This window comes from Stegostoma tigrinum, chromosome 34, assembly GCF_030684315.1.
Source record: "Stegostoma tigrinum isolate sSteTig4 chromosome 34, sSteTig4.hap1, whole genome shotgun sequence".
Taxonomy (NCBI): Eukaryota; Metazoa; Chordata; class Chondrichthyes; order Orectolobiformes; family Stegostomatidae; genus Stegostoma; species Stegostoma tigrinum.
In genome coordinates, this window is record NC_081387.1 from 26488052 (window position 1) to 26501980 (window position 13929).

The 13929-nt window shown below is 47.1% G+C and overlaps 2 protein-coding genes across 2 annotated transcripts in view; one reads left to right on the forward strand and one right to left on the reverse strand.

Annotated features, from left to right (window-relative positions):
- Positions 1–4836, forward strand: part of tcf19l (transcription factor 19 (SC1), like) — a 106152-nt gene extending 101316 nt beyond the window's left edge. The window contains exon 4 of the transcript XR_007250678.1: positions 4769–4836. The gene's annotated coding sequence lies outside the window, so the exon portion shown is untranslated. The remainder of the gene's footprint in view (positions 1–4768) is intronic.
- Positions 4837–10927: 6091 nt separating this feature from the next.
- LOC132206267 (heat shock 70 kDa protein 1B-like) lies at positions 10928–13470 on the reverse strand. The gene has a single exon (XM_059639730.1). It carries the CDS (start codon positions 13273–13275, stop codon positions 11344–11346), a length of 1932 nt encoding a protein of 643 aa, XP_059495713.1. The 5' UTR covers positions 13276–13470; the 3' UTR covers positions 10928–11343.
- Between the last annotated feature and the right edge of the window lie 459 nt (positions 13471–13929).

Here is a 13929-nt window from a genome sequence, read left to right on the forward strand (position 1 = left end):
GACATTTGGATAAGTGCATGTATAGGAAAAGTTTGGAGGGATATGGGCCAGGAGCAGGCAGGTGGGACTGGTTTAGTTTGGGATTAGGGTCGGCATGGACTGGTTGGACTGAAGAGTCTGCTTCTGTGCTGGGTGACTCTACGGCTCATTGATGCACACACCATGAGAGGGTGGTGGTGGTTATAGATCCACTCATAGCTTTGAGAAAGTAGACCTCGGGAGGTATTCAAAGGCAAATAAATTACCAGGCTATGGGGAAAAGGTGAAGGAATGGGGCCTGCATGAGCAGGAGGCTGAATGGCCTCGTTCTGTCATGTGACCATTCTATGAAATAGTGTTGTGGGATTTTTTAATCTTCATCTCAGAGAGCACATGGGGCTCTAGATAAACATCTTATTGAAAAACACAGCACCTCCAACAGTGCTACACTTCCTCAACAGTTCATAGGGAATGTCAGTCTAGACTACGTACTCAACTCTTTGGAGTGGGGTTTGGACCAATAAACCTCCAACTCAGAGGCAAAAGTGAAAGAAAATAATAGCTATTTGCATTTGTTGAACCGAAATAGCACTTTATGTTAACAATGACTCATCACTAAATCTATATACTGAAGTCACACTCATATACACCAAGCTTGCCTCCTATTCTGAAGGAGTTCCATGAAAGTTGGGTTGTAGATCCATGGGTTAGTTGTTTATTAGGCAAATTAATTCTTCTTCCATGTAACTTTAGTCAGTGAGAGGCAGATCTTGCTCATCTCAGAACCCACCATGATGTTTTGCAGATGATCCTCGAGTTGAACAGAAACACGCCCTTCACTTCAACCTGTCCATGCTGACCAGATATCCTAAATGAATCGCATCCCATTTCCCAGCATTTGGCCCATATCCCTCTAAACCCTTCCCATCCACACACCCATCCAGATGCCTTTTAAATGTTGTAACTGTACCAGCCTCCACCACATCCTCCGGCAGATCGTTCCATACACACACCGCCCTCTGTGTGACCCCTTGGGTCCCTTTTATATTTTCCGTCCCTCACATTAAACCTGACAAAGGAACTGCACTCAGAAAGCTTGTGATTTCAGATAATCCTGCTGGACTATAACCTGGTGTGGCATGATTTCTGACTTTACTTTTTCACATTGCAGTGAATTCCTGTAACCTCTCCTCTTGGAGACCCTAACCATAATACGGCCATTCGGCTCATCCAGTCTGCTCTGCCACTCATTGACAGGATGGCCCATCTGATTATCTTCAACTCCAATTTCTTACCTTTTTTTCCATAACCCTGGGTTCCTTTATTGATTAAAAACCTTGTACATACTTAAGATCCGAAGATGGGCCGATTAGGTGGAATAGCCGTGCTAAATTGCCCATAATGCCCAGCGATGTGCAGGTTAGTTGGGTTAGTCATGGGGATGCAGGGTTGGAGGGAGAGAGTTGGGGGGTGCGCAGTGTTGGTTGGGTCTGGATGGCATGTTCTTCAGAGGGTCACTGCAGACTTGATCAGCCAAATGGCCTTCTTCCATACTGTAGGGATTCTATGATTCTATGGTTAATTGCCTAACCTGGACAGCCCTCTGCTGTAAAGAATTCCACAGCTTCGCTCCCCTCAGAGAGAAAAACTATTTCTCCCCCTCTCTGTCTTCACTGGGTGATGCCTCATTCTGAGATGATGCTCCTCTGGTCCTAGATTCTCCCACAAGGAGAAACAACCTTTCCACATCTCCCCTGTCAAAGTCCTCTAAGAATCTTTTATGTTTCCACAACATTACCTCTTACAGGTGCCCTTAGATAGTGAAGTGTATGGCTGACCACACGCTCCAAACCTCTAATCTCCCCCATCAACCCTCTTCCCAGCCCTTGCACATATGATCTCGCCAGACAGCTGTACAACATGTACGGGTGCAGGTTCTTTGTTCCTTAAAAGTAAAGTCACGAGTAGACAGGGTGGTGAAGGTGGTGTTCGGTACACCTGCTTTCATTGGTCAGTGCAGTGAAGATAGGAGTTGGGAGAGCCACGTTGGGGCTGTACAGGGCATTGGTTAGGGCAACTTTTGGAATACTGTGTTTAATTCCAGTCTCCCTGATATAGGAAGGATGGTGTGAAACTTGGAAGGGTTCAGGAAAGATTTACAAGGATGTTGCTGGGGTTGGAGGGTTTGAGCTAAGGGGGAGAGGCTGAATACGCGGGGGATATTTTCCCTTGAGTGTCAGAGACTGAGGTTGACCTTACAAATGTTTATAAAGTCATGAGGGGCATGGATAAGGTGAAGGTCATTTCCCTGGAGTGGGAAGTCCATAACTAGAGGGGCAAGGTGAGAAGGTAAACATTGAAATGGGACCTAAGAGGTGGTGTGTGTATGGCATGAGCTGCCCGAGGAAGTGGTAGAGGCCGGTACAATGACAGCATTTAAAAGGCACCAGGGTGGGTATATGAATAGGAAGGATTTAGAGGGATATGGGCCAAATGCTGGGAAATCGGACTGGATTAATTTAGGATATCTGGTTGGCCGAAGGGTCTGTTTCCACACTGTATAGCTCTGTGACTGTATGACTCCAACTTTTTCTTTTGCATTTCAAACAGAGGTGCACTGATTAAATAGAGAGAGAAATAAAAACACGACAAAGCAAAAATAAACAATTAAAGCAGCAAGAAACAAGAAAATATACTCTCCCAAATTCACAAAGCAGGACAATATAAACAACACTGACTGGCGGATAAATTCTTGCACCTTTACTCCAATCTCTGGGAATCCTTTCCAGATGTTCCACTCCACCCACAACTGCAAAGAGCAAATTCTCAGTTGCAACAAGTCATCCTTCCTTTCACTTATTGTCAGCAGTTCGCAAAGAAAAACAATAAAATCTGTGCTGAAAGAAATGGATCGATCATACATGCACGCACATACACACACACACTCATACACCCACACACTCACGCGTACACACACAGACACACACACACAGAAGCACACTCACACATACATGTAAAGGTGGTTGGTTTCTTTTAGCATTCATTTCAGGCTTGTCTTTGGTTTCATCAGAAGCTGATTTCAGAAGAGATGTGGCCAGCTGTGTAATAATATTTCTCTCTCTCTCTGTTGCCTTACCTGAGTCAGTAAGCAGTGAGGATAGCAGGAGTAGGCACAGACAGAGGCTGCATGAGGAAAGGTTAGAATCCATGGCCAGTTTGAGGAGCTCGGACTGCGACAGGGGAAGATGGGAGGCGGAGAGCCTTTCCGTGGGATGGGACATCAGCTCCCATTCAGGTTCTGGGGTCAGGCAGGTTTGAGTGACAGCCATAGGGATGTCACACTTGCATTTCCAAGGTACAGGGGCAGATAGGAGGTGCAAGGTATTTTATTTGGGTGGGGGGTGGTGGACTGGGAGGACATCACTGTGCAGGGCTGGAATTCACTGTGCAGGCTATTCAGCCCATCAATTCAATACTGGCTCCCTGAAGAGACTAGTCCAGACAGTCCCACTCCAACCGCATCCCATGTACTCCCAGGCCAGTAAGCCTGCAAATGCAATCCCCCCTAACAGTCCATCCGGATTTCCTCCTGAAATCAGTCATCAGTCTCAGAGGCAGGGGAAATTGGAAGTTTGCGAAGTTTTTGTAAATCTATCTGTGGGCTGTAGATGTTACTGCCAGGCCTGGGGGAAGGTGGTGGTGGTGAGCTGCCTTCTTGAACTGTGGCAGTCCTCGGGGTGTGCAGACAGCCACAGTGCTGTCAGTGATGGAGTTCCCAGGATTCCCACCCAGTGACTGTAAAGGAACGGTGATATATTTCCAAGTCTGGGTGGTAAGCACCTCGGAGGGGAGCTCACAGGTTTGTTTGGAGTTTGCACATTCTCCCCATGTGCGTGTGGGTTTTCACCAGGTATTCCAGCTTCGTCCCACAGCCCAAAGATGTTGTGTAGATTGGGCCATGCTAAATTGTCTGCAGTGCTTGGGTGTGCGCAGGCTGGGTGTATCAGCTGTGAGAAATGCACTGATAGGGTAGATTCATAGATTCCTGACAGTGTGGAAGCAGGAGAAACATTGACCGTCAGAGGAGCATCCCACCCAGACTCAAACCCCTACCCCATCCCTGTAAACCTGCATATCCATCGCTAACCCATCTAACCTACGCATCTTTGGACTGGGTTTGGTTAGAATGGCATCTTTCCACACCTTATGGGGTTCTATGATTCCAGGGAGTGGTGTTCCCATGTATCTGCTGCCCTTATCCTTCTCGCTGGTGGTGTGCTGTCTGAGGGGCTTTGGCAAATTTCTGCATCTTGAAGCAAATTGAAGATCGATCTATATAAGGGAGATCTTTGGGCCATTAAAAGTGGGTTTTATTTCACTCTGTTTGAAAACTTTATATACTAGAAACAGTGGGGAGGGAGTGGATTGGAAAACAGGAAGATGCAGACGCTTGGATGGCTGTTTGAGGAGACAGGGTGCCATGGAGTGAAATGCTCAGCACTCCCACCAGGAACAGGGCCAAACTGGCTCGATTTACTTGTATAATGAGGGAATGCACTTCCCAGTGCAGTACTGCAGTGCTGTACAAGCTAAGGATATCAACTGACAAACAAAGAAAACATTGAGCTGCAGAGGAGCTGATTGAATGTTACTGTGACGTTGAAAGGCTCAATGTGTTACTCACTCAGGATGGACATATCTGAGGAGGTTTCACCAAATGGCAACCTAGCTCCAAATCTGACCCTGTCAAACAACGCCTTCACCCAAGTTTGCAATTTCCTTTTCACAGCGAATTGCCGAAACGCTTTTCATATTCGGGACGCACCTCGACGAAAAAAATGCTGCATCATTCTCCGGACTTCCTTTGCAAAGCCACATTCCAGCAGGAGATGTGGAACAGACTCAAACCTCCACAGCCACCCCGAGAGCAGTGTTTAGTGGTGCAGAGATGCTGGGTGGGCATGAAGAAACTCCCAGGTAAAGCCAAAATTAAATAAGGATCCATTCGGTTATCGGACCCTCCTGGTGCCTCAACTACAGATAAGAAATGCCCTTGAGATAACAAAGTGTAGAGCTGGATGAACACAGCAGGCCAAGCAACATCAGAGGGGCAGGAAAGCTGATGTTTTTGGGTCTAGACCGTTCTTCAGAAATTTCTGAAATTTCAGCATTTCTGAAGAAGGGCCGAGGCCCAGAACGTCAGCCTTCCTGCTCCTCTGATGCTCTTTGGCCTGCTGTGTTCATCCAGCTCTACACTTTGTTATCTCAGATTCTCCAGGATCTGCAGTTCCTACTATTTCTCTAAGAAATGCCTTTTGGTTTGTTTGTTTGATACAGTTGAACTCCAATGTTTGTTTCCTCATGTGCGGCTGTATAGAACCAAACTGATTCAGTGAGTATGTGTGTATGTATATTTTGAAATAAACAAAGATACTCTCTGTCTGTAGGACATCTCCAGTGGCTCTGAGGACAGCGTGCGGTGACATGGAACTTCTCAGCACCAGCCAAGTGACTTTGACAACCTGCTCAGGGAACCATGCGGCAGGATCCACCCTCGCCTTTTGGGGATGTTACATGCTGACCACTTCCTGATGGACTCATGGTCAAAGGTGTTTCTTTTTACAAATTTCCCCATGAAAGACAGGTGAGATGGAAAGTTCTGCAGCAGTGAGCACAGTCCCACCCTTCACGGCACTGGGGACAGGTCGAAGCTCAGTGTGTAGTCCTTTATTCATTTGTGGGATGAGGGTGTCGCTGACCAGACAGCATTTATTTCCCATCTCTAATTGCTCAGAGGGCACTTCAGAGTCAACCATGTTGCTGTGGGTATGGAGGCCAGACCAGATAAGAATGGCAATTTCCTTCCCCTCCGACAATCAACAATGGATTCATGGTCTTCTTTAGATTCTTAATTCCACCATCTACCGTGGCGGGATTCGAACCCAGGTCATCAGAATGTCATCTGGGTCTCTGGATTAACAGTCCAGTGATAATACCACTAGGCCATTGCCTCCACATAGTGACACTTGGTATTTGCGTACCGAGGCTCTACACACAGCTTGATGCAGCCTCACACAGAGGTGGCCGTCAGTTTGAGGGACACTCCGGGTATGTTCTTCTCCCTCCTTTACCCAGAGCATTGTACGTGGACTCCCTGCAGACACGGCCCCTCTTCAATCTCCAGCTGAAGTGAAAGATTGCCCAGAGGGCTGCAACGGTGCAGGGCTGGAGAATGGGCCAGGCCTGTGCCATGTATAACCACAGGGAGACTGCCTCACACCTGATGACCAGGTTTTTATCTGCAGTGGAGATGGATGGACACTCCCAATTCAGCAGTTTGTGCCTCAGCCTGGCAATACAATCCTGTCAAAATTTTGCGCAGGTCCCAGCCCGTCCCAATCATATTCCCAACACCTTCAGGTAATCTGTGAAATAGATAAAGGATCGGTTTGGCCAATTTGCAAAGAACATGGCCTCACACTTGCCTCAATTTACCGTGACTACCAGGGCCAGTTCAAACTGGTCATGGAGCTCGTGTGCATGCACTCTACAGCAGGGCTGGGCAGAAAATGATGACGTCAGCCATGTACAGGGAGGCTTTGACTTGCAGGACTCCGCTGCCTGGAATAGTCACCCCTCTCAGGCTCATATCCTTCCTGATAGAATCGGCAAAAGGCTCTGTACAACACACAAACAAGGACAGAGAGAGGGGGCAGCCCTGTCTGACTCCACATCTGATCAGGAAGCTTTCTGATTTCCACACATTGGTTGAGACTGCACTAAAGATGTTGGTATAGAGCAGACAGGTCCATTTGCAGATTCCATCCAAAAATCCCAATTTGGAGAACATCTATGTGCGCGATATCCTGTCAAAGGCTTTCTCCTCATCCAATCTGATGAGGCAGGTGTCCACCCTCCTGTCCTGCACTTTGGGGATTGCATCCCTGAGGAACACGAAACTCTCCAAGATTATCCTGCTTGGTACAGTGCAGGTTTGGTCAGGGCGAATCACTGATCCCAGAGCTGGCCTGACCCAGTGGGCGATAACTTTGGACAGGAATTTGCAATCTGTGTTCGGCAGTAAAATTGGACACCAGTATCTAATTCCCTCCCTCTGCCTGTTCCTATGTAGATGGCAGTGATAAGAGGAGATCATTGAGATCATGGCTGATCTGATAATCTTCCAATTCACTTTCCTGCTTTTTGCCCATAACCCTTGATTTCCTTTGTGATTCAAATTCTCTCTACTTATTTTGAAAGACACAAACTGAACAGCATTCTTGAGGTAAAGAATTCTGCAGAATTATCCCTGTCTCCAAAATGATCACACTCTCACAGTTGATCTGCTTGGCCCACCACATTCCCAAGGGCCAGGTTGAAAAGTAGATCTGTTCTTGCTGGACAGGACAAATACTGATGGTAAAAATTCTCCTCACGCAGCCTGGGATTGCCAGTCCTTCACATCACACAGGACCAGTGACCCAGTCTATGTTTGGGTTAATCAAGCTCCCTATTAAAACTACTCCATAATGTTGGCATTTCTCTGTAATTTGCATACAGCTTTGTTCCTCTATATCCATCGAAATGGTCAGTGGTTGGGAGACAACACATTATAATGTCATTGTACTGGTTTTATTCATGAGTCCAAGGACAGATTCATTCAATCCTTGGACATTGTGGGACATCCACTTTCTCCAGACTGATCCTCTACACATTGTTTTCCGAACACCTTGTCATCAATAACATTCAGGCCACGCCTTCCTTGAGGCATGTCTCTGGTAGTGACACAACATGGCTTTTCCAGTCTTATTAACTATACTCAGCGCATTCACAAATTTGCACAGTAACCCTGATTTAGACTTTGTTACTTTCTTAAACTTCATGTCTTTTAAGTTTCATTGACACATGGGAAGCAGGCATTACTGGCTCGGCCAGCTTTATTGCCCTTCCCTAGTTTTCCTTGAGAAGGTGGTGATGAGCTACCTTATTAACCGATTTATTTTAATCAGATCTACAATGCTGTCAGGGAGGGGATTTCAGGAGTTCAAACGATTCTACTTGTACAATCTCTCTCAGTCTCAGCATTTGTGCTTTCAGATATCCTTCACTTACATCCTGTCTTGTTTCATTTAGTGTCATTTGCAACAGGCAACTTTGCCACCTAGTGTCCGGGTAAGGAAACTGCTGCTGAAGTTTCTCAGGGATGGCACTTCAATTTACTCGTCTGGGGTCGTCAGTCACGGTCCAGTCAAACTCTCAGAGCAGAAGAGCAAGGACTGTTTTCTAGGAGCAGAGCAGGTTCATAACACAGGCTTTGTTCCTGGTTGCTGAACTACATTATACCTGGAGGATATTCGACCTGAAGTAAATTGGCACACTAGTCACAATCCAGATCCAGAGTCTTTGGTTTTAGTTGAGATAGGAGGAACTGCAGATGCTGGAGAATCTGAGATAACAAGGTGCAGAGCTGGATGAACACAGGATGAAGGGTCTAGGCCCGAAACGTCAGCTTTTGTGCTCCTGAGATGCTGCTTGGCCTGCTGTGTTCATCCAGCTCCACACTTTGTTATCTTTCGTTTTATTGTTCTGATTTCACATAATCTCTCAGCAATAGGCATCATACAATGTGGCAGTTGTGTTCCTGCCTGTTGTGCCATGGACCAGAATAACACCAACTTGTATTTGTGTAGTTTAGCATTGTACACCCTCTCAACGCGCTTTGATGTCATATTATTGGGCACATTGTGATGGAACTAGAAAGATATATGACTAAATACCTGGTGAAGCATGAGCCAAGTGGAATACAGAGGAGTCAAGACATTTTGGGACATAAATGTTCACAACTTAGTAGTGTTTTTATAACAAATTATGAAAGAGGGCAGTGTTGGGGTTCAGTTAGATCCTGCTGCTGGTTACTATACAGACAGCAAGACACAACATCCTGGGGGATTGCATTGACTGCAGCAGGGAACCAGTTGGATCCAAGAGCAGATTCCTGCCACAAAGCCCATTTTGGACAGCATGTCACAAATGTAGGTGTATGATATCCAGTCAACGGCCTTCTCCAGGTCCAGTCTAATGAGGTGGGTGTCAACACCCTGTTCCTACACACAGGGAATCGTATCCCAGAGGATCATGAGATCTCCGGGTACATCCTGCTCGGTACAGAACAGGTTTGGTCAAGATGAATCACTGATCCCAGAGCTGGCCTGACTGAGCGGGCAATGGCCTGAGACAGGATTTTGTAATCTGCGTTCGGCAGTGAAATTGGGCACCAATTCTTAATTTCCTCCCTCTGCCTGTTCCTATGTAGATAAAAGAGATAATATGAGATCATGGCTGATCTGAAAATCTTCAAATCCACTTCCCTGCCCTTTGTCCGTAACCCTTGATTCCCTCACTGATTGAAATTGTCTCTACTCATTTTGAAAGACCCAAACTCAAATTATGAAAGAGGATAGTGTTAGTGAGTAGTCAGACCCTGGTGCAGAATTTGATACAGACAGCAGGCCACAACACCCTGTGGAATTGCATTGACTGCAGCAGGGAACTCGGACCAAGATGTCTTTTATAATTTGTTCGTTCGCAGGGTGTGGGCATTGCCGGTTGGGTCAGCGTTCATTGCCTCTCATTACTTGGCAAGAGGTCAGTTATGAATCATCCACATTGCTCTGGTACTGGATTTACACGTCAGCCTACCAGGTACGGAGAGCAGCTTCCTTCCATAAAGGACAATAGGGAGCCAGATTTTTTGAAACAACAATTGAAAATGATAACTTTATTGCCATTTGGCCACAGCTTTCTTCAATTTTGTTTTGAAACTGAAATAAATTGCTCAAACTACGGTGGATGGATTCAAACCTATGTCCCAAAACATTGACCTGGCCTCTGAACTGACGTTATGATTCTGCCAGCACTAACTCCTTATTACCAGCCTCCACTTATTCACCCGACAATGTCTTTGTTGCAGCCAGCCAGCCGGCATGTGGACATTCTGTGCACTTTGTAAAGACGCAGTTTATCACTGAAATGTTCATTCTTTCTTATTTTGGACAACAATCTTGTCGTTTTGCAGTAAACAGTATTGAGCATGAAGCTCAGTTTAAATTGAAAATAAAACATCAACAAGAAACAGTGCTTTATCACGAGTGAGCAATTCTAAAATGGTCCCTGCCAATGACAAGATTTTGAGATGAAGGAAATGTAATCATTTCCCTGGTTTTGGTTAGGCCGCACTTGGAGCGTTCCAATCAATTCTGGTTGCTGCACGAGAGGAAGGATGTGGAGGCTTTGGGGAAGAGTGCAAAGAGTGTTCACCAGGATGCTGTCTGGATTACAAAGTACGAGTTCTTAGGAGAGGCTGGATTAGACAAGGATTGTTCTCTCTGGAGCAGCAGGGGTCGACGGGAAACATGATAAGAGTTTGAGAGATAAGGTTGACAGGTAGCATCTTCTCCCTGCCAGGAGTTGATATGTCTAATAGTGGAGGGCTTGCATTCACAGTAAGAGGGGAAGATTCAAAAGAAATGTGAGGGAGAGTTCTTTGGGAAAAAAAAGTTTGTGGAATGCAAGGCTGGTGTAGTGCTGCAGGGAGGTAGCATAAAGATTTTAAGGCGCTTTGGATATGTACATGAATAAACGTGGAATGGAGAGGGCAGGCAGAAGGGCTTAGTTGAATTTCAGGTCATATTCAGCACAATACCGTGGGATGAAGGGCCTGTTCCTGTGCTTTACTGTTTGACATTGGTTAATTGGGTGTTAAAATAAGTCACAGTACTGGTGTGAAAATAGGTCAAAAATACCTCAGTGGGGAAAACAAAAAAAACATTCATAGCACTTACTTGAAGTTACACAGCACAGACAACTGACAGAAATCATTAAGTGAACATTTTTATTAGATTTTCTTTCAAAAATAAACAGTATTTGTAAACAAAAATAAATACTTCTGTACATTAAGAACTTCTCCGAATCAAGCCAACACAACAAGATGGCAAACACATTCATCTTCTTCCCCAGAATTCAGAAAATTAAATTATCAATGTCAACAGGCTCCCAGATCACAAACATCTTAACTGTTACACCTGGTAGTAACTTTTGCAGCAAACTTGCAATGACAGGGAGTGGAGAAAACAAAAACAAAAGAAGTCTAACGTTGTGTTCTGGATTTCAGAGGGACAGATTTTTTTTAATAGAACATAGAACATTACTGCACAGTACAGGCCCTTCGGCCCTCGATGTTGTGCCGACCTGTCATACCGATCTCAAGCCCATCTAACCTACACTATTCCATGTACGTCCATATGCTTATCCAATGACGACTTAAATGGACCTAAAGATGGCAAATCTACTACCGTTTTCAGTGTTTTAATCCACCTCCTCCACAGTCGGTCCTGTGGAAGCGGCACTGCCAGCCTGGGCTCTGCAAGAACCCCCCGCTGCTGCTGCTCCTGATTGGTAAAGGCTGGCAATAATAGGACGGCAGAGTTTCTCCAGTTCCTTCAGCTGGTACTCAAACTCCTCCCTGTCTGCCGTCTGATTGTTCTCCAGCCACAGGATTGCCTGGTTGCATTGCTCAAGAATTTTCTTCCTATCTCCGTCGCTAATCATATTTCTCACATTCTCATCCTCAACTGTGCTCTTCATGTTGAAGGCGTAGGACTCCAGAGAGTTCTTGGCTGCAATCCTCTGCCGCTGGGCTTCGTCCTCAGTCTTGTACTTTTCTGCATCCTGCACCATCCTCTCAATCTCCTCCTTACTCAGCCTGCCCTTGTCGTTGCTGATAGTGATCTTGTTCGATTTGCCAGTGCTCTTATTAATGGCGGAGACATTCAAGATGCCATTGGCATCGATATCAAAGGTGACCTCGATCTGTGGCACACCACGAGGGGCAGGAGTGATGCCACTCAACTCAAATTTCCCCAGGAGATTGTTGTCTTTGGTCATGGCTCGCTCTCCTTCATACACCTGAATAAGCACACCAGGCTGGTTATCAGAGTAGGTGCTGAAGATCTGGGTCTGCTCGGTGGGAATGGTGGTATTGCGCTTGATGAGTGCAGTCATGACACCTCCTGCTGTCTCGAGACCCAATGACAGGGCAGCAACATCCAGGAGAAGTAGGTCCTGAACATTCTCGGACTTGTCCCCCATCAGAATAGCTGCTTGAACAGCTGCCCCATAGGCCACAGCCTCATCAGGATTGATGCTCTTGTTCAGCTCCTTGCCACTGAAGAAATCTTGCAGCAGTTTCTGGATCTTGGGAATGCGGGTGGAGCCTCCAACCAAGACAATGTCATGGATCTGTGACTTGTCCAACTTGGCATCTCTCAGAGCTTTCTCCACTGGTTCCAGAGTGCCCCTGAAAAGGTCAGCATTCAGCTCCTCAAACCGAGCCCTGGTGATGGAGGTGTAGAAGTCAATGCCTTCAAACAGGCAGTCAATCTCAATGTTGGCTTGTGTGCTGGAAGACAGGGTTCTCTTGGCTCTTTCACAGGCTGTCCTCAGCCTCCTCACTGCCCTCTTGTTCTGACTAATGTCCTTCTTGTATTTACGCTTGAACTCCTCAATGAAGTGATTGACCATGCGGTTATCAAAGTCCTCTCCTCCCAAGTGGGTGTCGCCCGCTGTCGATTTCACTTCAAAGATACCATCGTCAATGGAGAGGATAGACACATCAAAGGTGCCACCCCCCAAGTCAAAGATGAGAACATTGTGTTCTCCTCTGCCCTTCTTGTCCAGGCCATAGGCAATTGCAGCTGCCGTTGGCTCATTGATAACACGGAGGACATTGAGGCCAGCGATCACACCAGCATCTTTGGTTGCCTGGCGCTGCGAGTCATTGAAGTAAGCAGGCACTGTGATAACAGCATTACTGACAGGGTGTCCCAGGTAAGCCTCTGCTGTCTCCTTCATTTTGGTCAGCACCATGGACGAGATTTCCTCAGGGTAAAAGGCTTTACTGTCACCCTTGTACTCGACCCTGACCTTGGGCTTCCCTCCTTCATTCACCACCCGGAAGGGCCAGTGCTTCATATCAGACTGCACGACTGGGTCATCAAACCTCCTTCCGATGAGCCTCTTGGCATCAAAGATGGTATTCTGTGGGTTCAGGGCTACCTGGTTCTTGGCAGCATCTCCGATGAGCCTCTCAGTGTCATTGAAGGCCACGTAGCTGGGGGTGGTGCGGTTGCCCTGGTCATTGGCGATGATCTCCACCTTGCCATGCTGGAAGACCCCGACACAGGAGTAGGTGGTACCCAGGTCAATACCAATGGCTGTTCCTTGAGCTGCAGGGGACATGTTGATGAGAGTGTGTATCACTGAGTCCTCTCCTCTGCCGTGGAATGTCTCCTGTCGTAGTGATGGAGCTGGCACGTGGCGTCCAATCGAACCTGGCGACTGTGATTGTGACGATTCCGGCTGAGCTGCGGCCCTTTATGCATTGTGTGTGGGCGGCAGCGGGCGGGTGATTGACGGCGGCGCGGACCAATGAGAGAGCGGGTCGGTGAGGTCACGGTCGGAATGTTGTGGAAGGTTCTGCAGCGGCAACCAATGCGAGCGAGGCGGGTCCGCGAGACGGCGAGAGCCCGAGAGTGTTCTGGAAGGAGCGAGCCGGTGGAAGAAGGTTCTGGAAAGGGGCGGCAGTTTCCAGCGGGATCTCCCCAGGATCCAGCCCCCCCCCTCTACCGGGGAAAAGGATGGGAGTGGGATGTACTGGGGACAGGGTCTGGATCCCGGAGTGACGGCGGGGGGCGGGCCGGTGTGAGCTGTGAGGAGGGGGTTCACCCAAATGTCCAGGATTGTCAGGGAGTGTCCAGGAATGGGACAGTGCTGCACGGAAAACTTGGGAGGTAGGGGAATGAAACACACTGTTTGAGAAACGTCTTGTCAGCACATTATTGTATCAGAGATAATGGGAACTGCAGATGCTGTAGATTCCAAGATAATAAAATG

Bases quoted from the DNA above. Each gene is read 5' to 3' on its own strand.
- LOC132206267 (XM_059639730.1), bottom strand. From the start codon at position 13,275: ATGTCCCCTGCAGCTCAAGGAACAGCCATTGGTATTGACCTGGGTACC.